Source organism: Catharus ustulatus, chromosome 15 (assembly GCF_009819885.2).
Source record: "Catharus ustulatus isolate bCatUst1 chromosome 15, bCatUst1.pri.v2, whole genome shotgun sequence".
NCBI lineage: Eukaryota > Metazoa > Chordata > Aves > Passeriformes > Turdidae > Catharus > Catharus ustulatus.
The window spans coordinates 9,416,403-9,440,787 of record NC_046235.1 but is presented as its reverse complement, the minus strand read 5'-3'; the positions used below and the strand labels follow the sequence as shown (position 1 = coordinate 9,440,787).

Sequence of the window (24,385 nt, the reverse complement as noted above, 5' to 3'; positions counted from 1 at the left end):
GTTTTAAAGAAATGCATCACGGCCTTTTTAACCTAAGCACTACCAGATGGTACAACTTAGATGGTATTGAATGCTCATGATTTAGAACTGGAAAGCTTTATTTCAAAGTACCCAACACCAGCAAACACCCTCCATTTCTCTCTATTCTGACGGACACAGTAACTGGGCTCAGGACCTCAGCATCACAGAATTGCTCGGGATGAACTCTGGAGATCACCCAGCCCGACCCATGGGCCAGGGCCGTGTCACCTGGAGCAGATGACACAGGAACGTGTCCAGGGGGGTTCTGAAAGTCTGCAGAGAGGAAGACTCCACGCCCTCCCTGGACAGCCCCTTCCAGTGCTCTGCTGCCCACAATGTGAAGTTCCTTCTCGCGCACAGGTGGAACGTTTTGTGTTTTAGTTTACAGCGAGTGCTGCTCCTCCTGTCACTGCACGGACCCTGGCACAAGTCTCTTGAACCCGCCTCAGACACCTCCAGGCATTAATTTCAGGGAAAATCATAAACATTGCGGAGCCGCACAAAGCCCTGGGAAACATCGCCTCGCCACCCCACAGCAGGAGCTTGGCAGGCGGAATCTCTGCCCAACCTGTGCCCCGCGAGGAGCCGGCGCTCAGCACCCGGGCTCAGAAAGAGCCGACACAGCCGACGAGCCCTCACAGCAGTGCCCGGCTCCCGCCTCAGGGCTGTGACCAGGCGAGGCTGCGCTGTGCCCCTCAAATGGACCCCGCCATGGAGTGAGCGCCAGCCCCCGGGAGCCCAGGAGCAGCGCCAGGAACGAGGACCGAAGCACAGCCACTCACCGCGCTCCGGGCAGGCGGGCGCGCCCACGGTCACTGCCCTCACCCACCCCCTTCCCTCAGAGCGCACTCGCGGCCCCGCCCGGCCGCCGCGCATGCGTTGTGGGCTCCCGCGGCGCCCCCTCTCCGCGGAGGGGCGGTGACGTCAGCAGCGGCGGCCATTACACGGTGCGGAGCGAGGAGCGGCAGCTCTGCCGCAGCCGGAGCGCCCCGGGCTGCCCTCTCCCCGCGCCCGCCCGCCTGCCCTGACGCGTTGCGGCCGCCGCCGCTGTGGGGAGCGCGGATCGTAGGGGCCCGCGGGGCGGTGCGGCAGCAGCAGCAGCCGGTGAGGAGGAGGAGGAGGGGGAGAACGGGATGGAGGAGAAGGTCTTCACCAAGGAGCTCGACCAGTGGGTGGAGCAGCTCAACGAGTGCAAGCAGCTGTCCGAAGGGCAGGTGAAGAGCCTCTGCGAGAAGGTGAGAAGCAGAGGGGCTGTGGGGAGGCGGCGCGGGCCGGGCAGGAACTGGCGGCGGGGGCGGTGCCGCCCAGCCGGGCGGGCGCGGGGCCCTCGGGCGGGCCGGGGGCTCGGCGCGGCCGGGCGGGGGGAGCTGGCCGGGAGCCGGGGCCGGGCGAGCCGCGGCCCCTCGGCTGTGCTGGAGCCTCGGCTCCGCCTCCCGCCCGCTCAGCGCCTCCTAAAATGGCGCCGCGGCCGCGATGGATCCTTGGGAGAGACCCCCGAGAGACCCCTCCCCCCCCGGTTAAAATCCTCAATCAACTCCCAAAAGCGTGTGTTATTACAATGAATATGAAAGCTTATGGTAAGCGCTTGGAAATTACACGCGGTAAAGCGCTACTGCTTTGATTTTTTTTTTTTTATTTTTCAGGCTATGAATAAGCAGACATCTTAATAGCTAATTGAAGGGTAAATTAGCTTTGGGGTTTTCGTTTCCCAGAGTTTCTGGATTTTATGAAATTCACAGAATTAGCATTCGCGATCCCATATAACTCCATGTTTTTATGGTGATGCTTTGAAAAGGTTGAGACGTGGATGTTACAGAGCAATGTGTTGATTGAGACGTTCATAGCTTAGAAAGGTTGTAAACTTTCCACAACCCAGGACAGACTGTGTTTTGGAAATTCAGGAAAATTTTATTTTGGTAGCATCCAGAGGCATTTTCCAGTTGAATTCTGGTTCTGGATATAACTTAATAGCTGAGGGTTGTTGTTGTTTTGTTTTTGCTTTTTTTTAATTGTTATTTGTTGGTGGGGGTTTTTATTTGGTTTTTTTTTTTTTAATTACTGATACTCCTGTATTTCTAGACTGAAAGATGGAATACTTGTGAATTTTTTAGGAACTGGATATTAAGTAATGCGTGAAGTTATGGATGTACTGGCACAGGAAGTACCTAGAATATTTTACAACTGGAATCATGCTTTCAAATACCTCATCAGGTTGTTTTGGAAGAAAATTGTTTCAAGAGAACTGTCTATGAACTTAATAAAGAACCTGCGGTGCTTTTGGCCAGACCAGCTCTTGCTCCAGTGCAGATTTTAGTTCGCTTGTATTCCAGCAACTCAACATTTGATCTGGGCTGTGTATTTTAAAGGGTGTTGCTAGTGAGTGGCAATGTCACTGCCTGGCTATTTCCATGAGTGTTTCCCATGACAGCGGTCCGGCTGCTTCTTTGTATTGCTTTATGTGAGAGGCAGGTATTTCCCTTGCCATCGTTTATAAACTGATGGGTACTGAGCCCTGAATCCCAGGGTGCACCCAGAGTAGTGAGTGCATATGGCCCTATTTTGTGGGGTTATATGGTAACTTGCAGGACCATGAGGAATGTATAATGTACAAAAAGCTTTCAGTGTACTGGGGGTTTTGGTTCAGTGAGAAGTAGGCATACCATTAGAAATTCCTTACAGAAGATACACTAGTCCCAGTCATCAGTGTTGCACAAAATGACGTTTTTGTTTTTTCTCAGTGAAGAATAGAAATTAGCTGTATTTATGGATAAATGTGTAATGCTCATCACCAAGATAATGGTAAAGGAGAAAAGAAAATTTTGTATCTGACTACTGTGTGTTGAGATGAGAGACCATGAGAAGGTGGCAGAGAAATCTGTCAATCGCAGTGTTATTTAGCAGCAGCCTTCATCATGTTGGCTGGGTTTTGCATGCCGTGTGTGTGGTCAGCACTGTGCAGAGTCCAGCCACAGGGCTGGTGATGCTAGGGAAAGTGGCTTTGTTGCTGATAACTGCAGGTGGATTTACTTGGACTTTCTAAGAGTAGTTAAGTTTCTTCATGGTTGCTGATGCAAGGAGTTGAAAGTAGGCCCTCAGGCTTGGAATAGGTCTGAGTTACCCATCTTGTTTCTGCTGTGTTCATGGAAGTGGGGTGAGAACTCAGTTCTGCACCTTCCTGCTGAGGGACAGCACTTGCTTTAACGTGTTTCCATGTTCCCAGCACTGACTCTCAGGAATCTCATTGGCTTGTGCTTTGTTTGGACTGTGTAAGTAGTTGTGTGGATGTAATCACATCAAAAGGCTTTTTTTCCGTTAATAGTTTAAGAACAGTGTCAAATACAGCTCTTGTTGCAAAGGACAGATAAAGACCGTACTAGGTATAAACTGTTGTTCTTCACCACATTGACTTGTATGTTAAACTAAACAATTTAAAAAATTGAGGGCTTTTTCCTGCTGACATTGTTTGATTGGATGATTTCTTTGGTGATATTTCTTGATCTACTGGGGTTTTGTGTGTGTAGAACTGGTGCTTGTCTAATAAGAATAAGTCTAAGGTCTCTCTTGTAAAAATTTCAGTATTGATATCTGAAGAACATAACAGCTTTTTACAAATGTGATAATTGTGCATCCCAGTTTTTCTTGGTGTGTCTGTCATTGAGCCTGGTTACCTGGGTGATGGTGGTGGGAACTGGGCAGAAACCTCTTGAAGTCTAGAAGTCATTTGTAACTATGAATAATAGGTTATACTTTCACAAATGATTTGAAATGACCTCTGACTGACAGTTAAATTATGCTAGGCTACTGACAGTTAAATTATTCTAGGCTACTGACAGTTAAATTATTCTAGGCTTAGTACGTGCTGTGTGTATAGTTTTACATCAGTTGAGTGACCGATTGTGTGCTTTGCTTTAGTATTTGAGAAGTGCAAGTTTTTAAAAAGTAGTCAAAATATACCCAGTCCAGTTACTGTTACATTTCAGCAGTGTTTGTCCCGTTAGTGCTGAATTGCTTATTGGCAGAGGTGAAAGGAAGGCTTTTATTGACAGGTGAGAGTTTTTCCACTGGCCATTTTGAATAAAGGGTGCTGGTTAGAGTTTCTTTCCCATACATTTGGAGGGTGGAGGGAAATGGTCTTACCTCCTCTGTGTATGAATGCTCTTTATGACAGGAGCTGGGGGTGTGGTACATTGCTCAGGAAGGTGGGATGGCAGTCTAAAATTGCACAAAGGAATGAGGTGAATTTTTGGATAGAGTTTTCTTTGGTTATTGCAGAAGTATTTAGTGCAGGTGGAGGCAGTGGTGTCAAGAGCTGCTTCCTCCAAAACACTACTCCATAATTTAGTGAGTTTGAGTGTGGCATCTCCAGGTTTTGGAGAGAGAGAAGACTGTTTGGTCATATATACATATACATATGGAGTGTACAGGGTTCTAGAATTATTAGTAAAAGACCTTTGAATAGATAGTGCAGTTAATAAAAATATTTTAAGCTAAGTGAAGGGCTCGTACTGGTAAAGGCATTCAAGAAAACTTGCTTCAGGTTTTGACTCCTGCAGTTTTTGATCTGTAACAATGATGTTGGTGACATTTGTTCTTTGAGTCACCATTGCTAATTTTGTTTCTGGGCCATACTGTTCTGTGGTATGGACCTTGTTCATGGTGTATTTTTCTAATCTTTTTTTCCTGTTGTAGAATTTTCACTTTAACACCTGATCTTCCAAGTCAGATGCTTATACCCACTGCAGCTGTGTGGGTTGCACAAACTCAGTTTGTGTTAAAAAAACTTAATTCTGAGTGGTCAAGTATGTTTCTGATGGAGCTTTCTTTTGGATCAAAAAGCCCTTGTGCAAAGTTCAGTTCCTCTAATGCATAGGACTTACATGTTCTGTTGATCTTGTTCCTCTGTTTTAAGCTGAGTTGTCTGCCCAATTTCTTTTTCAGCCAGAGGCACATGTTGCCTTCTGCTTCCTGTGCTGTTCAGGAGTTGTCTTTCTTAGCTGCTTATTTTTGGCCAGAAGTGGATTTTTAAATTGTTTCCAGCTGCATTTGCAAGGACTTTTCCATTAGCTAGCTTTTGCATTCCCATATCCATAATGTATAACTTAACTATTCTTCAGACTAAGATGATTGTGGAAATTAATGTTGCTGTCCAAACGTGCTATAAATCAGCCAAGAAACCTGTCCCACCAGAATTCCCAAGCAGTAACAGTATGGTGTGTCCTGTGTGGTGGGCTGTGCATTGGGCAGGTTTTGTGTCCCTCCACCCCTGGCCCTGGCAGAGGAGGAAGGTGCAGCATTGCAGTTCTGCCTTGCCACTGCATTGGCTTCTGGATTCTGTAGCAAGAGAACTGTTGGCAATGGTGGGAGGGCCCCTGAGTCGCTGTTCAAGGGCCTGTTGGAGACCAGAGGGTGGTTTAGGGCTCCTTTGCTGCTTTGTTGAACGTACTCAGGGATCGAGTCATTGACGGGGCCGTGTAGTTACCACTTCTCTCTGAAGAGTTACAAGTGTAGTGTACAAAGCCTTTTCTAACATTTAAATGACTGTGTTTTAGATTATTCTGGAACACTTAAAAAAACTGTTTCATGCCAGTGTTCTGATTTCTTGTGGAGTTTTTTTTTGGTGGTGGTTTGGTTTTTTTTTTTTTTGGTTATGTTTGATAATGAAAAATGGAAATTATCTCTTTCTGCAGAAGGCATTTGAAGTGTCAGCCTTGCTAGCCTTCTCACCTAGTCAAGATTTACATATAACATCTTGATGTGCGTATAAAAATTTAGTCTTGAATGTGCCAGTGAGTGTAGCATCGTCAACTTTCTGGTTTTTGATTTTTTTTTTTTTCCATTCTAGTAAGTTCTGTAAAACCTGAGTTGTGCTAGCAGTGAGATGTTTGATTTTGGTTTCTTGCTTTTTAGTTGCAACATTAGTTGTGTTCAAGTAGGAGTGAAAGATCCTTGTGTTGTTTTGGGCATAGCTTAAGCTAAGAGCAGGAAGCACTCTTAAGTCAGAGCAGTTCCTCTTTGAGTTCTGCCAGTTGAGACTAAAGATGTGGATGAGGCTGCAAAACTGATGTCCTTTCCAAATCTACCTGTGCTGAGGCTGTTGCCTCTTCAGATGTCATGATATTGCTGCTCTGTGATCGCTTCTGAGCCATTTTCAGTTACTCACCTGGGTTACCTTGCCCAGCACAAAACCCAAACTTGTCTGGCAGGAGTTCACAAGTTCACAAGGCCTCGTACAACAGATCTGTGTGAGGGGAATCGCAGGATCAGGGATTGAATTTTCACTCTTGCTTAGGGACCCTTGAACACTACACCTGTATTCAGTAATGCCATTAAGTTTTTTTTCTTCAGGTAGTATATATTAAGCTGGGAAAAGTTTATTCCTGACTAAAGAATGAACACTGGAGCTCAGTTACTCAGTAGCCAGGTCTCCAATATTTCTGCTGAATATTTTGAACATGGCTTCCAATACAGGCGTTTCTTGCCTGCTGGTTGGTTATAAACTCTTTCTTGAGTTTTGACATGTCATCCTCCAACTGGTGTCCTGACCTGTAGTGTGACTGTGACAAGCTGTGTTGGAGTTACTGCAACAAAAGGGTTGAGAACTTTTTGAGTTCATTGCATGAAGCTGGACATGTTTGTATCAGGCACAACTAGTTTGGAAGTAGGTTTAGCCTATTAACATCTTGAATGATTCAAAATGAATAAAGCTTTTTCTACAGAGAGGACTGAAAAACATCCCTGTAAGTGGTTAGCTTCCTGCATTGCTGTCACTGCTGTTTCTTGGAACTTCCATGAGGCAAGGAAGGCATAAGGGTTCCTGAAATATTCGGCTTCTGTTTTTAAAAAAAGCTTTTCCTTGATTATTTTTTTTCCATTTAAAGTTAAAGATACTAAGATCTTTTGTATGAAGTAAAATAATGACACAGTTCTTACAGAAGACCCTCTTTCTATTCCCACTGTTCTTGTCAGCTACTGATTGATCAATAGCCTTTCCCCTTCTCCCAGATTTGCCTCTGAGGGCAAGAGCACTTATCAGTTACTCTGAATGTGTAATACACTACTGATCTTTTCAAGTGGAAATGTTGAAGTGACTATCAAGGTTTTGAATGGTGTCAGTTCTTATTTTTGAAATAAAAAGAGAGCATTATTTGGCAGAAGTTTGCTGCTTGCATGCTTTCTTGTAGACCTAGAATTTACAGGTGATAAGGGAAAGTGATTGTCTTATTTTAATCTTGTAGCAGTCCTGGCATTGGGGTTGTTCTTTTGGTTGGCTAATACCTTGTATTTAAACTGGTCTCTCTTCTCACCGAACAGCAAAGATTAGAAATAAAGGTTCACAAATCCAGAGAGAAAGCAGATGCATCATCTGATGTCCTGGCAAAAGAGTATTTTGCTGCTCAGTATTTCTGTGTGGATGGAAATCCTGGTTTTACTTTGGAATACTAAATAATTACATGCCAATGGGGAGCTTTGAATTTTAATTTTGTTCCTACTTACATTCACACTGAACTCCTTAGTGGATTGCAGAGTTCAGCATAAATCAGTTTCCCGTTTGTGTCGTGTGTAATCTGACTGCCATGCATGCTTCACAAAAGGGTTATTGAAGGCTTCATTTATCTAGTTTTGTTTAAAATGTCAGTGAATGAAAACACCTTTTGCTTAAAAAAAAGGCCCATCTTTTGTCTGACCCTCTCTTTCCTCCCCATGTAAGGAGTGGGGGAGACTGTAGAAGACTAGCTGACTGTAATAGATGACTTTGCTTGCAACTGGAATCTTTTCCAGGTCACGATGTTTGAACAACTAAAACCAGTATTTATCCCAATTAGCTGATCACTGTGCCTTTAGTCACATCCTGTGCACCTTGGTGGCAGGAAATTATGGGTGTAGTTGAAGTCTTCAATCTCATCAAAATATCTTTATAGTAACTACAAACAACTATTTCTTGGTTACAGGGGATGTTTCTCATTACACACTTTACTAGACAGCATGGTGGGCTGCAGGTGTGAATTCTGTCTGCCAAGAATGACACGTTGCCATCTGCAACCATGACTTTGGGGCTGTGTTGTCTAATTAAAATAATGATTGTATTTTTTTTTAACTGAGTCAGTAGTGGTAATCTTTTGATGAGTGCTTCATAGTGCTGCTTCAAGCATTGATTTACAATTCTGCACAGACACAGTGATGTTTACTGTTTGATTGGGTCTTGCTATTTTCTTTTATGTGCCCCAGAGTTTTTCAGGGTTTATAATTGTGCTGAGTTGTCAGAGCTCATGCTAGAATGTAGGGACCTAAGAGGAGGTTGGAGTAATATATCTGGTGTATTCTAGAAACACTGAGGAATTTGGGTACAGATAAATTCAGAGGATTTTGCAGAAATGGACCACTGGAAATTATTTCTTTGGTTGATGATGTACACTGCTCATGAGTGAAACTTGCTTATCCTCAGCACAGAGTAAGTTGAGGGAGTAAAATGGATGGATTATGGCTTTTATGGCACTCGACTCTGAGCCTGAATTTGTGGCATATAGGATAAAAATATTTGCAGGGAGCAGGGGAAATAAGAGAGACATCTGCATGCGTGCAACCCATGCATCTCACTAAATAAACTGAGGATCTGAGAATCATATGGTAGTGATTTTAATAGTCATCTTTTCAAAATTCTTATCCATGGCAGTTCATACACTTTGATCTTGTACTGTCTTAAAACAAAGCTGATCTTTGTGTTTTGAGAACAGTGTTTTGCAGAGATGTGCTTTGTAAACAGAGCCACCAAAGCAGCTTGGTACTGTTCAGCTGGGCCTTTGAATGATGTGCAGCAGGCCAGGGACGGTTTAATTCTTAAGTGCTAGGTTGTGTTTTTATGCAGTGCTACTCTTTTTATAGTAAAGTGAGAACTGGTTGTTTTCTTGTGTGTTTAAACCAATATTAGTTTTATTCTTGTTGAGTTTTGGGATTTTATAAGAATTCTTTTTACAGTGACTAAGTCAGTATCAACTCAGAATGAATTTCAATCACTATGACTAAGCTGAAATGTGTTTGATATGTGCTTTTTTGAACTTGGATATGGTCCTGAGAAAAAGATGTGACTTTCCACCTCAGCAGTAGTGTTTGACAGCATTGCACTTGGTTTTTCTTATATTCTTCTTGCGTAACTGTCTCAAAGCTGTGTTTTTTCTGTCTTTGACTTCATTGGTAATTGGCTGTAAAATTAGCATTTATGAACTTGAAGTAATGTGTTCTTTGCAGTCTTACTTTGTATGTGTTCACACTGTATTTTGAAATCTGAGAGTGTAGTGCTGAAAAAATAAACTGACTCAGAGGCAGGGTTTTGCAACTGTAATATAGTAGGTTGTTGATAACAAGTTTTTGCTTAAGTACCACAGAGGTTTGACTTGTGGTGGTATTCTACCATGTGAAAAAAATTGAGTGTTGGAGGTGTAAAGAAGTTCAGGGCTGTCTTAATAGTAGGAATTGTTAAGAACTGAAAAAAGGCAGAGATGCAAAAGAATTATTAGGTGCTCAAGAAAATCAGTTTGTTTCTGGATTTTTATCATCGTTTGTCCTCATGATAGGCAGTGAAGCCTGGATGTTTCAAAATGTTGGTATCAAAATACTGCATTGTTGCACTATTATCCTTTGTGGCAATAGGTCCCAGGGTGTTTGAAGTTCAGGGGATGGTGTGTGTGTCTTCCCTAGTTCTCCTTTGTCAGATGGTTGGATCAAGGAGTTTTCTGCCTTCTGCTGAAGGATGTTGAAGAATACTCTACTGCTTCCTCTCCATGAGGAAGTGTAGGAGAGCTGCTTTATTGGAGGGAAGGATGGGTGGGGGGATGGAGTTGTGTGACTTGGTGAGTAAGTAGCACCATCAAGAATCAATAAAGAGGGAGTGGAACCAGGTGGAGTTGCTGTGTGTGATCCAGTACAAGGTCAGGGGCACAGATACTGCAGGAGTGGTATTAGTGATCACTTATCATTGTGAAATTGCAATATTAAATGTGCTGTTGTCTTACGAGCTTGTGTTTGTATTGTGTTACAGTATATTAAAAGTCCTTATTTTTTACTTTACCTTTTTATAGAAATTTATTGTGAAATTTGGGATGTAGTAGACCACTTGTTGGTAGCTTGTTTTCAGGATGTTACTTTTTTCTACCTTCAGCTCTGCTGAAGCTCTTTTACAGAGCCAAATAGAGTGTTTAAGCACTTGAGTATGTGCTGTTTCTAATACTGTGGGACATAAGACTGTAAACTAACTAAACAGTTCATAACAGTGTTGCATGAAACTGGTTTTAGAACATGGAAATGCACCAGCATTCTTCCACTGCACAATTTAAACAGAGGTTGCTGTTTGTGCAAGTTGACCTGGAACAGTCTTTTTCCATCAGAGTAGCTGTCTGACTTCTGTGTTTGGTCATGTGTATATCTGAGTGATTTAATATTTCAGAAACTGAGGAAGCAACAACAAGTGCTGAAAACTCTGCCATTCTCAGCACAAATGCTGCATACCTTTGATGAAAAATGAATGCTGCATTATTTGTGCAGTGCTTCAAGTGTGCTAAGAAAATCTGGTGGTAGAAACATTCTCGTTAAAGCAGATTTTTTTAGTATCAAAGTGCCATAAGCATCTGTGATGTTCTTTGTCAAAAGGAGAATTAAGCTGGCTAATGCTTCTGAGTGTAAGACAGTATTAGAAGAGGCTAAGGCTGTTAAAACACCTTCAAAACATCCGGTGAGTGTCACTGCATTAAAATTAACTCAAGTCAGGCTATCTTAAAATAAATCTGCACTTTTAGCATTGACCACAAGCCAGGAATGACCTATCTTTAGTACTGAGCACAGCACAAGTGGAAACTGTTATATGAGACTGACTTCTGATGTAAATCTGTCTGCAGAGTGACATCTAAAGCTTTGTGTTGTGCACAGTGCTTACCCATGCTGTATTTTTTGCATTTCTTTGCAGTGAAACATTGAATTTCGTTAATTTCCATCATTAAACTTAGATGTTGCTTCTGTTTGAGGTGGTGATTGTGGTGGTCAACCAGGATGATGTGTGGGACAGTGACACCACTTTTGGGTGGTGGGAGCGTCAGCCACTGTCTTGTAGACAACTTGGGTTATAGAACAGAATATAGTTTTTATATATTCTCTTGTAATTTAGGTAATGAGGTAAAAAAAGGATCCTTTTTGAATAGGAGCATTCTCTCTTGAAAAACAGAGAAGTCTTAGTAGATGGTAACTAGTAAACTTGTTACTATTTATATTTCTAATACCTTCTTGATTTCACAAATCATTATGGCATGTATCTGGTGACTGTTCTGAGAACAAACTGTAACAACTGTCTAGCATTATTTCAAAATTACCTTTCTGTTGCTATATTTAGGCTATGGTTCTTCATACAAGTTTCCTTTGTCTTCATCTTTTATATGCACAAATTTTTTGAAAAAAAAAAAAAAGGTGATGACAACGATCTTACCCAGCTTTGGTTTATGAAGACACAACTTGATGTTGTTAGTCTGTTTAATCACAAAACTTGTTGAGAAAACTTGTGCAGGTAATGACCTGCTCTATAATTGCTGGTACCTGTGGATGTTTGTTCTCATTCTGCTTCATGCAGGACTCCCTGCCTTTGCAGGTGGGTTGAAGATGTTTGTACAGGTGTACCAAGGTGTTGGTAGTGTTTGACAGTGTCCGAGTTTGGGCTTTTGGAGGTAAGATGTTGTCAGGATTTTTAGATTTAATTTTTCAAAATATTTAAAAACTGTTTAAGTTCCAGAAGTGATGATCATTGTGCTATGCTTTACAGAACCATTTTTGTAGAAAATCTGAAGTTTTACTTAAGATACTGTCCTCGAGGAGGACAAAAAGCCATATAACTTATTACTAGTATGGTGTTTCATAAAGTGCAATGCTGTTTTAAGATAAACAGCATTTAAATAAAGAGAAACTTTTACCTCCAGTGCTTCAGAGAAGGAAGGGGTAAGAGCTCCTAAGGACAGCAGGTTAGCAGAGTTGGAAGTGGTGGAGCGTGCTTTGAGTAAAACAGCTCTTCATAGACAAACTCACAATTTATGTGCTTTTTTGCTTTATAGGCTAAAGAAATTCTGACAAAAGAATCCAACGTACAAGAAGTACGATGTCCAGTCACAGTCTGTGGAGATGTCCATGGACAATTTCACGACCTCATGGAACTTTTCAGAATTGGAGGCAAATCACCAGACACAAACTATTTGTTTATGGGGGACTATGTTGACAGAGGATATTATTCAGTTGAAACAGTCACGCTGCTTGTAGCTCTTAAGGTAACTTTTCTTCTCAGCTTTAGTTTTGTATAAAATACAACAATGCTATCCTGACTACATTCAATATCTATTATCATTTTCACTGCATTGGTATCAGAGGTACTGAAACTGACTTCTTGGCTGTCTTAGTTTTCTAAGTCACTTCTTAAAAAAAATACTATAAAAATGTTCAGGTGCAAGCCTGAGCTTTATATAAAATGAGTGTTCATTTTTTACTTGCCTAAGTAGCAATCTTTAAGAATTTGCTTGGAGAGATCAGCTTAATGCACAAGTGTAGTGAAGTCCACTAGTAATAATGATTACAGCTTGTAATTAATCTCAAAAGTATTTGGCAGTTGAAGATTTGAAATAATCATTCTTTTTTTTTTTTTTTACCTTGAAGGTTTTAATTAAATCTTCAGAATGGTTTGGTTTTAATTGCTTTATTGATCTGTGGCAGGGATTGCAGAGTGCAGATGCTGTTCTGGAGAAGAGCTGCTCATTGATGTGCTAAAATAAACTGTTCTGTTTAGGTCCGTTACCGTGAACGTATCACAATTCTTCGAGGGAACCATGAAAGCAGGCAAATCACACAAGTTTATGGTTTCTATGATGAATGTTTAAGGAAATATGGAAATGCAAATGTTTGGAAATACTTTACAGACCTTTTTGATTACCTGCCTCTAACTGCCTTGGTGGATGGCCAGGTATGTTGACATTTGACAAAGGTGAATGCTTTGGATTGTAACGGGAGGTCTTAATACTGTATTCTGTCAGCTCTCATCTTTAAAGGAATCTTATGCAGATTTTTCACAATCGTTCTAAACAGCTCCAACTGCACTGATTAACACAAATAAACTTCATATTTCTTAACTTCTGCAGATTTTTTGTCTACATGGTGGCCTCTCTCCATCTATAGATACACTGGATCACATCAGAGCACTTGATCGCTTGCAGGAAGTTCCCCATGAGGTACTGAAAAAATAATTTTGTAAGCCAATGAGATTGATTCAGCATGTATTGGGGGGTAAAGGTCACAGGTTGAAAATGAAATTCAAATCAATTTAGCAATATTAAAGTCCCTGTCTTCCTATTCTGGATTTTTTTTAAGGAAAAATGAGGGACACGTCCTTGCTTAAGGAAAGTAACACATTGTCAGAGTTGCGCAGGGATTGTGCGAGTGCAAGTTTTTTTTGGCTTTCTTTGGTTTTGGTTCTTTGTACTTCACCTTTGAAACATATCCATGTCTTACAGGGTCCAATGTGTGACTTGCTATGGTCAGATCCAGATGATCGTGGTGGCTGGGGAATTTCTCCTCGAGGTGCAGGTTACACATTTGGACAGGATATTTCAGAAACCTTTAACCATGCTAATGGCCTTACATTGGTTTCAAGAGCTCATCAGTTGGTAATGGAGGTGAGCAGAACAGCCTGTGTGTTCAAACTTTAGATTGTATTCTTGGTCCATTTATTCCATGCTCTGTGTGTCAGAGATGTGCATGTGCTGCTGTGACAGGTGATGATCTGGCTGAGAGTCTTCCAGGAACTCAACCTTGACAGTATTCATGCACTATTAAGGAGTTTGATAGTGGAGTAACCTTTATTTTGGCCTTGTTTTCCTGAAAAATTACAGTAATATCCCAAACTGGCTGTTGGTACTAGATGTGGTATTACATTTCTTTGTAGATAAAAAGGGTTTTAAATGTGTCTCTTGGAAAAAAGGTGTAGTTTTTCTTTTTAGCTTGGATGTGTGCTTTTGTCTCTAGTTATTCCTAGCAGGTCAGATTAAGTGTATGTCTGGACTCTGGTTTTTGTAATCACAGTTGAAGGTTCAGAGCAGATTGTGTACTTCAGAATTGCTGTTTTAACTATTTAATGCTAATGCAATGGAGAAATCTTGCTTAGGTGGTTTGTTTTTTGTTTTCTTTTTTTAATATCTAGCTCATATTTGCTAGTAGGAAGCAACCTTTGAAGGCAATAATTCTTTCTTACCCTTTTTCTCTGCAGAAGAGAAAAAAGGTACAGCCTTAAGCTTATTTAAAGTAACCCTGCAAATGCCACTTGGGCTGTGTGCATTAAAAGGTTGGTTTGTAGTCAGGCATTTACAGGGGTACATTAACTTGGTTGCCATAATTATTTGTTCTTTCCTCTTCAGGGGTACAACTGGTGCCATGATCGGAATGTAGTAACAATTTTCAGTGCTCCAAATTATTGTTACCGTTGTGGCAACCAGGCTGCAATTATGGAACTTGATGATACTCTAAAATACTCCTTGTAAGTATGTTTAAAAATGAGAATTACGTTGCCCAGGATTTTAAGATACCACTTGATTGTGTTAAACTATGGGCTTTTTCCCCTTCTCTAGGCTTTTGGGAGGTGGAGTAAGTGTGGAATTGTTGGGTTAGTCACATTTAAAGTCTTGGAGTCAAGCCTCTGGAGTCAACAGTTGCTGTTGAGATTTCTGTCAGATTGAAATGAGACTCCTCATTTTTTTTGGTGTAACTACCTGGATTTTAATGACTTACTGTATAGGAATGTGATTTGAGAGCAGCAGTAGTATGTCATCTAAGGTACTGCTTTTCTGTCAGTCTTGGGTAGGACAACTTTTGGACTCCTTGAATTCTTCAGGTGCTGGGATGTCAGCTTTTTGAATGAGATTTCTAATTAACTGTTGTAGCAGAAACTTTACTAGTAAATGAGGCAAAAGCACTCTGCAAACTGCCTTCTGAAAATAACTGGAGACTTTAACCTTTTCTAATAGATATTAATCTTTGACTAGTTTGAATCTTAAAACTAAAATTAATTTATCTACAGATCTCTATGGTAAGAGGAATTTAAAATGGGATGGTTTAAAGTACATACTAATAGGAGTGGAAGAGGTGGAACACTTGTTCTAGAATAGAACATAACTTGGTTTGATAAAACTTGCAAAGACTGACCTAAACTACTGCTCCTGTAATTCATGACTAGAACATACCTGAATGTAAGCTGAGCTCTTGTGTTTTCATTGATGTCTGTGCTCTTCAGTTTGCAGTTTGACCCGGCACCACGTAGAGGTGAACCGCATGTTACTCGTCGCACCCCAGACTACTTCCTGTAAAGAGATTTTAGACCTGTACAGTATTGCCATGAACCATATGTTGACCTAAAGAAAATGGGAAGAGCAACAGTAACTCCAAAGTGTCAGAAAATATTTAACATTCAAACTTTGTTTTCACATGGACCAAAAGATGTGCCATACAAAGCCTCTTGTCATCAACAACTGTGACCACTTTAGAATGAACCAGTTCATTGCATGCTGAAGCAACATTGTTGGTCAAGAACCCAGTTTCTGGCATAGCGCTATTTGTAGTTACTTTTGCTTTCTCGGAGAGACTGCAAATAATATGTAGACATTAACACCTCGTGAGTACATTTAACTTTCCATTTAGCTATAGCTTTATTCAGCATGACTGTAGATAAGGGTAGCAGCAAACAATCATTGAAGCTTAAAGAACATTTTAAAAATAAGTACCAAGGCCTCATATTTGTTCTGAAACTGTTTGTTTTATTTTCAGGGAATACTGTTTAATTTAATTGTATTGATTTTTTTTTTTTTTTTGTCTGCACTCAGTTCCTTTTCCACTCTGCCCTACCATATTGTCCCTTGTAATTGTCCAAGGATAGTGAATTACTTTGAACAGAACTGTTTTTTTTCTGTAAAACAATGTTACTGCAGGACAGAGCTGCAGTGTTTTTCATAATAAACTTGTGAACTAAGTATGGAAAAATGTCAAAATTCTAATTGCATCTCAGGTCAACTGTGGTTTAATAAACTAACATGTAGCTGGATGGGTTTTATAAACTTGCATAGAAATTTCCACCGTATAAATAACTAAAACTGAGGTGATTTGGAGTGTGCTGGAAAACTGACCTTTAGAATCCTGTCCCAGGAAAAGGTGCCTGGGCCTGTGTCTCACTGCTGAGAAGAGCTTGCTGGTTACTCACATGTTGTTCTTTCCCTCTTGGTGCTCTACTGAAATACTCAGAAATGGGAGAATATAGGTTCATTTAACTGATTGTGTGTGGCTTTATTTCAAGTGTAAATCTGAGTCATTTACAATGTAGGTGCTAATACTTAAAATAATTTTTCTGAAAAACTAAGAATAAAACCAGTTTTGTAAATATTAAAGGAAACAACTTGATGTTTAGTACTACGTGTATTTGCCCAGGCTTCCATTCTGAAAAAACAGTGGTATGTGTTTTATATAAACTCCTGTTTTAAGTATTTCCTTTCTCTTAACTTCTTCAAAATTTGAACCCAAATTTGATGATTTGGTTCAAAGCAAAAATTCAAATATTATTCCGCCTTAAGGCTTGTGCATGGAACTTCTTTGGGTTCATCTAGATGATGTACCTGGCTGTTGACCTAATAGAAGGACTCTTAATATTCATATTGTTTGAGACTTGAAGTTTCTTGAGCACAGTGTGGATTCTGTAATAATGTGGAGGTTTGTTTTTTACACTGTTTCTAAGGGAACACACAGAAATTTTCCAAATTACCTGGAGCTTTAGTCCTAGACATGCATTTTGGTACTTTCTTGCTTTTCTGAAAAGCTGGAGGACCACTTTAATTCTTTAACTTGCAAAGAAGATGCTGCATTTCATCAAACATTACTTCCTCCCCTTTCAGAAGGGCTCAAGTGTTTGCTTTTCCTTCAGCAAAATTTAAGCCTTGTCCTGTAGGTTGGTTTCCAAATTGCTTCTGGAGAACTCAGTGCTGTAGTTTCATCTCTTACAAGAAGCGTGTGCTAAAAATAAGTGCATCTGAAGTGGCATTTTAAGTATATTGGGAGCTTTTGCTTTGATTACTATTAAAAAAATCCTTTGCTGAGAGTAGTTCACGTTCCATTCCTGTCGCTTGTCTTTCTCTTGTGTTTGTGTAGATGGGACTTTGTGCTTTCATTGACACCATTCCTTCAAGAAGAATGACTTTGCCCTATTTTCTGCTTTCCTTGTTGCTTTAATTGGCATGATTCATCTGCTCTTGTGGGGAGAAGTCCTTTCCTTGCTTCAGTTTCTGTACACAAATCCAAGTGGTTGTTAGTAAAGTCCATGGACAATGTTGGAGTTACTCCAGTTTTTGTGCTTTCCTCTATAATTAAGTTGTCATTGTCTGTGTGAAGATTCCAGTGAGAAAACCACATTGTGAAGAAATTAAAATCAGTTGCTGTGATGAAGCACTAACCAGCTGACCCCATGTTTGAACGATGTGAGAGAAGAAACAAAGATATAGCTAAGTTCACCTGCACAGAAGTTCCTTTACTTCAGCCTGTAAGCATGGTGTCCACAGAGAAATAAGTGGGCTTTGGAGATCACTGGCAATATCTCAGTCTCTACATCACCTCCTCCATTCCATGAAATACAAAATAGAGGCATAGCTGGAAATGCCATATTGTTTAAGTGGAAGTGTCACACTCAGTTCTTAGTGGGGAGGGCTGACAGTGGGGTTTAGGTTATCAGAAGGCAGTTGGGAATGAAATTGTACTTTCCATGAGCTGTTCTTTCTCTTTTTTTTTTTCTTTTTTCTCAGAACTTAAATAGAGCCAGGAGAATAGTGATAGACAAAGGGAGGAGGGTTTTGAGCATCCCATATTTAATTCTGTGTAAGTTACTGGCCATACTGTATCAAAGTGAGCACCCTAAACTGGTGTACTAAAGGCCCATTAACTCAAAACCAGGAGACAAAATATGTATTGCATACATACAGAGGTGTATGGATTTGCCAGATTTTTTATCCCTTTACCCTCTCTACACCTTTCTTCTGCCTATTTCCACCCTCTGCTTTGTTCCTCTGCTTATGGCCCCCTCTTCACAGATCCCTGGAGCTTGGGGCTGGCTGCTGCCCTAAGTCCCTGCTCTACTGCTGCTGACCAAGCTGCTGCTGTAGATGGATGTTTGTCCAAGGTAACCAATGTGTGTGACTGTCACCTGGTGCTCATTTTGGATTGTTTCTAGCTGCTGATGCTTCTGTACACGCTCAGTATTCCTGCTTCAAGTGTTTGGGCAGTGTTACCTTGTTTAGGTCTTCTGATAATACCCTGGCAAGATAACTGGATGCATGGGCGAGTGCAGATAGAGCGTTAACTCCTTACCCATGTGTCTGGATGGTAACAACACATTCTGTCCTGTAAAAAAGGTGATGCGGAGACATCCTGCCAGTGGAAATTGTGACATTTCACCTGCCTGTGAAATGGTCTAGTTCCTGTCACAAGCTCCTCTAGTAACAGAAAAAACTGCTGAGAGGTGCCAATACCTACCAATCCACGTTCTGTGGGATTTATTTTGATTTTACAGTAGTAAACTGAAGCACTGAAGGAAGCAATTGTGTTTCAAGGGCCTTCGGACAAAGTCTTTGCTCTGACAATTTAAAAATTTATCCTGACTCTTAAATTATTTCCTCCTGTACAAGACAAAAGCAAACCTGCGAGGCTAGTGCTGGGTTTATTTTGGGACTTTTTTCATAGTTCAATAAACATTCTTTTTCCCCCTCTCACCTCTTTGTTTCCTTAGTGATACTAGAGTACAGTTCCTGCTCTTCCAGGAGGTGTGACCTTGGGAAGGGGGCTGAAGACTAAGTACTGTTGTTCATTCAGGAAAAATAGTTGTAAGAAGATGCAAGTGTGATCACAATTTTGAAATTCAAATTAAATGATGCTCCAAATTCAGTGAGTTGAAGGTGTGGCTCCACTCTCATCATCTCCTTAGCACCTGTTCCACGCTCATTTATTGCTCTAATTGCTGCTTTTTTCCTCTGGATGCAGAGCACTCATGGAAACTATTAATGTGTTTTACTGTGTAGGTTAGAGCAAATGTTGCCAGAGAAATGGCTTTTTATGTGTTCCATGTTTTTTGCAACCATACTCATGGTTTGCATGAGCTTGGATTTATGGAGCAAAATAGCTACAAGCAGTGATTTTTGAAGCCTTGTAGAAGGCATTGAATGCCTTATGTGTGCTACAGCAATCATAACAGAGTATTGTTCTGCAAGTTCTTCTGGGAGAAGGTTGGAAACAGGTAAAGTGTTAAGTAAAAATCATGCTGGACTGTGTAGAAATCTTACAGTGCCCATGAACACACCAACAAAACCCTGCAAAGTCAGCACTTCACGAGTCAACCTTCTGTAGTTTTACAAAAAGTTATTTTGGTGCTCTAATTCATTTAGCTGTACTCCTTTTGGATGAGAATAAAGGCAGGCTGCCTTCTTGAGCAAGCTTTGGCATATGAACAGGGAAAAAAGGTTGAAACAACACTTTTGGTTTTAAATTAAGCCTGTTTTAGCCTTTTAAAACCTGTGCTGGAGCTTAAAAGCGTTATTCTTTAAAATGAGTTGAACTACTGATCTCTTAATTACTCTCTGGTAAACAGAACTTTGGGATGGAGAGTAAAATGATTGCTGCTGGTATAAATAATGTTTAAAAGATTAGTTGCTAATAGTACCTGGGACTGCAGATGGAAGAGGAGCGGTGTGAGCAAGGTGAGCATCCTGCATGAGAACGTGCAGCAAAGTGATTCTGAGGAGAACACTCAATTTTGCTGCTACTCATATCATTCCACAAGGTTGTATAAATTAAACTAAATCTTTGCTTTTGATTGTCTTGACTTCTGTGTACATATTCCTCACTAGATTTTCCTCAAACATATCTGAGTTTTGGGGGATTAGGTTCTTTTGGTTTGTTTTTGTTGCTTCAGTTTGTTTGTTTGTTAATTTCAATAAATCTATAAGCTGTTTTCCAGATTATGCCTCTAAACCCGAAAGTGCTGAACTATAAAAGAGGACTGTCCTGTTTACATTGATAATTGCATGATCGATTGGGCTGAAAGGCTTTAGCCTGGCTCGCAACTGCCTTTATTTTTCAGGAGTTTGAGACAACACCGCCCATCCAGCCTAACCCTAACCTTGCTGTGAAAAGCCTTTATCGTGGCCATCAGTGCAGCAGTCGGCAGTGATGGCTGCTCTATTTTGCTTCTCTTATAAGGAAAATGCGGGGGGCGGGGGGTCGAGAAGCCCTGCCTGGGAGTATCCTATGGTGGGTGTTTCATTCCATGCTTGACCCACTTTTCCGGCAGCTCTGCTCCTTTTCCACTGCTGTTTGTCCTCGGGGAAGAGGAGCACAGCTGGCTGCTGCTGGAGCAGGGACAATGCCCAGGGGACGGGGTGCCACAGCTTCCTGGGAGAGAGAAAAGCTAGTGCCAGGTTCTGTTTGTCTGGTAATGAGTTTATCCAGCTTAGCTCAGTCATCTCAAAATGTTATTGGACGTCCCTTTCCCCCTGGAATATCTTTTTAAAATGCTTTGAATGCATTTTTAAATGCTGACTTCTAAAACGCACATTTATTCTCATGGACTTTGAAACCTCAAAGCAACTGCTCATTATTATATGTGGCGTCAGAACCCAAAATCTGCTTTTTGGACTTTGGACGGCTCCAGCGTTGGAGACCAGTGCCAGGCACCCTTGTAAAGCTTAACCCAGTTCCCTTCCCCTCCTGCTTATATCAAAAATATTTACAGTTTTATACGGTACCACTGAAGTTCGTTCTCGATACCATTTACAGAAAGTCTGCACTTTCCACTTTCTTGGAATGCCGGGGAACGCATCTCTCCGGGGCTGAACTCACGGCGCCACCGCGTGACACTGCCCCGCCTGTCGGGACCGGCGCGTCCTGACCCGGCAGGGCCGGCACCTGCTCTGCTGTGGGCAAGGCTGGCACGCACTGGCTCTAATGTGGCTGGAGGTGGGTGACCCTCACCCTCAGCAGGCACAGCATCAGGGCTTGGCTCCTCCAGAGTGCTCCAGATGATTTTAGAGGATATCACGGCAGAACTGGTACAAAAATCACTCTTTAAATATGGGGAGGTGGAGTGAATGTGAGATTAGGAAATAGATAGGTTTGAGGTAGGTATTTCTATTTTCAGTCTTCCTTCTCTTCGTCTTCAGTGTTTTGAAGTATCTCAAATCCCCGCTGTTATGTAAGGGGAATGGGAGTGCTGTTGGAGGAAGACAGAAGTGTTAAAAAATCTCACTTGGTGTCTGCTTGACAGGATTTGGTTATGGGGTTTTGTCAGTCCATTGGTGTCTACTCTGCTCTGAGAGTTCCCCACCTGCCATGCTGTGTCCACTTCTGGGATCCCCAATATCACAAGGATATCGTGGATCTGCTGGAACAAGACCAGAGGAAGCCATGGAGATGCTTCAGGGGCTGGAGCCCCTCTGCTCTGGAGCCGGGCTGCAAGAGCTGGAGGTGTTCACCTGGAGAAGGAAACGTTCTGGGGAGACCTGAGAGCCCCTTTGGTGCCTAAAGGGGTCACAAAAGAACTGGAGAGGGTGTTGGGACAGGGTCCTGGAGTGACAGGACAAGGGGGAATGGCTTTAAACTGAGACAGAGCAGGACTAGATTGGATGTTGGGAAGAAATTCTTGCCTGTGAGTGTGGTGAGGCCCTGGTACAGGTTGCCCAGAGAAGCTGTGGCTGTCCCAACCCTGGAAGTGTTCAAGGCCAGGTTGGATGGGACCTTGAGCAATCTGGTCTAGTCCACAGCAAAGGGTTGGAACTGGATGAGCTTTAAGGTCCCTGTCAACCCAAAGTATTCTGGGATTCTCTGATTCTCTGACCTGGACTCTGACCCAAGTGCTGGACTCTGCCACCCACCATTTCACATTGCTGGGAAACAACTTGTATGGAAAGTGACACCTTCTCAAGGATGCTGCTTTAACACAAATTTTGATGAAGTGGAAATGCAATAATTAGCTTTTTATAGCTTTATACAGGTTTATAAGAACAAGAATTTTCCTCTGCTGCTGCTGCATTGTTCCAAGACTGCTTTATGAAACAGTGGCTCAGGCCTTTGAGCTTGGCAGTGTCTTTCTACCATCTCTCTCACATTAATAATTCTGATGTTTTCTGGTCTTACACTGAACCAGTCAGTTCAATTATTTTCATTGTTCAGTTTTGATGTGGCTGCTTGTTTCCTCATCTTTCGTATTCCTGAAAAAAGGATGATTTTTGCAACAAGTCTCATTCTCCCCTATGTGTAGATTAGGTTCTTTTTCAGATTCCATAGTCATACCTGGCTCTCTCCCTGGCTTGATCTCCCTAGTTCAGTGAAACCAGGATGAGTGCTGTGGATTTTTCCAATTTGTCAATGGAGCAAAGCTGAGCTCTTTCAAGCCTGTCATTAGACTTTGACAATCCCACATGACATTTATATTCAAAAATGATCAGTGTGTTATCTCCATAGTCTCTAAATCACCACCAAAAGCTAAAACAAAAATCCCATTGCTTTATCAAAGTGGAATGTGAGGTGCTCTGAAGAGTGGGGACACATTAATTTTTGCCTGAGAGAAACATCCAAAAAGGGAATCTGGAGCAGATACAGGGCTGTGTCCAGGCAGCTGCTCCCTCACGTTCAACACGTTAAACCCTCTTCCCCTGCGGCCACGTGGCTGCTCAGCTGGCTGTGCCTGCAGCCCAGGGATGCTGTGAGTATGTAGGTCACAGCTCTTCTGGATCTGATTAAGCGTTATATCAAGCTCAGTTACTCCAATCTTTTCAGGTATTTGCTTTGGTGTTAAGCTGATCCCTTCCTCCTCCAAATTCTCAGTGGTCTAAGGCCCTTAATTGTAATTTACCCGTGGCTAACACATGGTGGATTCTTTGCACTCAGGGGAGCAATGCTCAGCTTTAGGATTATTTGCAGTGCAATCATTACCTATTGCAGAACAATTGAAATTGGGCCACCCCCTTTTTAAGCAATCTTGTTCTTTGCCTCGCAGCTTTAGCCAGAGATGGGGGTTTTGTGCCATTAATACTGACTGACTCACAGCACTTGGGCTATCGTTGCTGCAGCAGCTGCTTTTTCACAACAGATAATGGGAAGCATCTGGAGTGGCTGGGGAGGTTCATTGTACGATATGTAGGGCACAGTGGGAGGTGCTGTTGTGTGATTATAGCATATCTGTGTAGCCATCTGCCTCTTTTTGGGGTGTGGGGTGCTTTTGCTGTTTTAACTTTCCCAGACTTCTAATTCAACAGTAGAATTCAAAGTCCACTGAGGATGGAATTTTCTCCTTTGAAAAGCTGTAGTAGTATAAAGCTCATCCACAGTGCAATTTTTAATTAAATTTATCCACCATTATAATTAAGCATGGAATTCAGCTTTCTGCCTGTTTCTAGATTCTATTAGATTTGTCTTGTGTTGAGAGCAAACCCCATTCCCCCTTTGCTCAGCCTGATTTGCAGTCTGTGAGCTTGTGCTTGCTGGTCACGAGCCAGATCAGAAACCTTGGTCTTTGGCACCACTGGGAAAGGGGATTTAGAATTTGTAGATATGTTTTCTGCTGGCCACCCTTTGTTGTTGTCTGATTCTCTAAACCAAGGAGTTTTAATATAAATAAAAAATAATAATTTAAGGAAAATAAAGGCAGTGGTGTTTAGTGCACTGAATGTGCTTCTCATCACTGGAGTATGAGATGGTGTGATTGAGGAAGAAAGGTAAATGCAATGCTGATAAATCAAAAAGTCATGTTAGATGTAGTCTGGAGGCTGCACACTATATGAGATAAGTATAAACTAAAAATGAAGATTAGGTCCCATTCAATTGTGAACAAAGAGCTGATATGGTTATACCAGGATCTCTGAGGAACTTCTATTAGTGTCCAAGTCTGCTGCCAAGCATCAGCTGGCCCCCTGGCTGCTCACTCAGCTGTTAGAAAGAGTTGCAGGGGAGCACATGTTACAGAAGCACGCAGGCGGGAAGGTGACATGGATCCACCTGCAAAGTTAGATCAGGTTGCTCAGAGTTGTATTCAACTCTGCTCTAACAAGCTGCTCAGCATCCTAAAGCCCATGGAACAAGCTTCCCAAGTCAGGCAGTCACCTCCCACAGTTCTTTGGAATTTTATAGAGAAGCCTGTTCTAAGTGATATGCTCTGATGTAGAACAGCTTGGCTGTCAGCTGAGCTCTAGGACGTCCTTCCTGGCTGAGAATCTATTCTCATCTTCCATCTCTCCAGAGAATCAGCCCCAAACAACAAGGTCTTTAATATTAAATACTT

The 24,385-nt window shown here is 41.7% G+C and overlaps 1 protein-coding gene across 1 annotated transcript; it reads left to right on the top strand.

Moving 5' to 3' along the window:
- Positions 1 to 952: 952 nt before the first annotated feature.
- On the top strand, positions 953 to 16,062 carry PPP2CA (protein phosphatase 2 catalytic subunit alpha). The gene is made up of 7 exons (XM_033073117.2): positions 953 to 1,256; positions 12,105 to 12,314; positions 12,827 to 13,000; positions 13,176 to 13,265; positions 13,548 to 13,709; positions 14,448 to 14,566; positions 15,320 to 16,062. Exons 1-7 carry the CDS (start codon positions 1,155 to 1,157, stop codon positions 15,390 to 15,392), a joined length of 930 nt encoding a protein of 309 aa, XP_032929008.1. The 5' UTR covers positions 953 to 1,154; the 3' UTR covers positions 15,393 to 16,062.
- Positions 16,063 to 24,385: the final 8,323 nt, after the last annotated feature.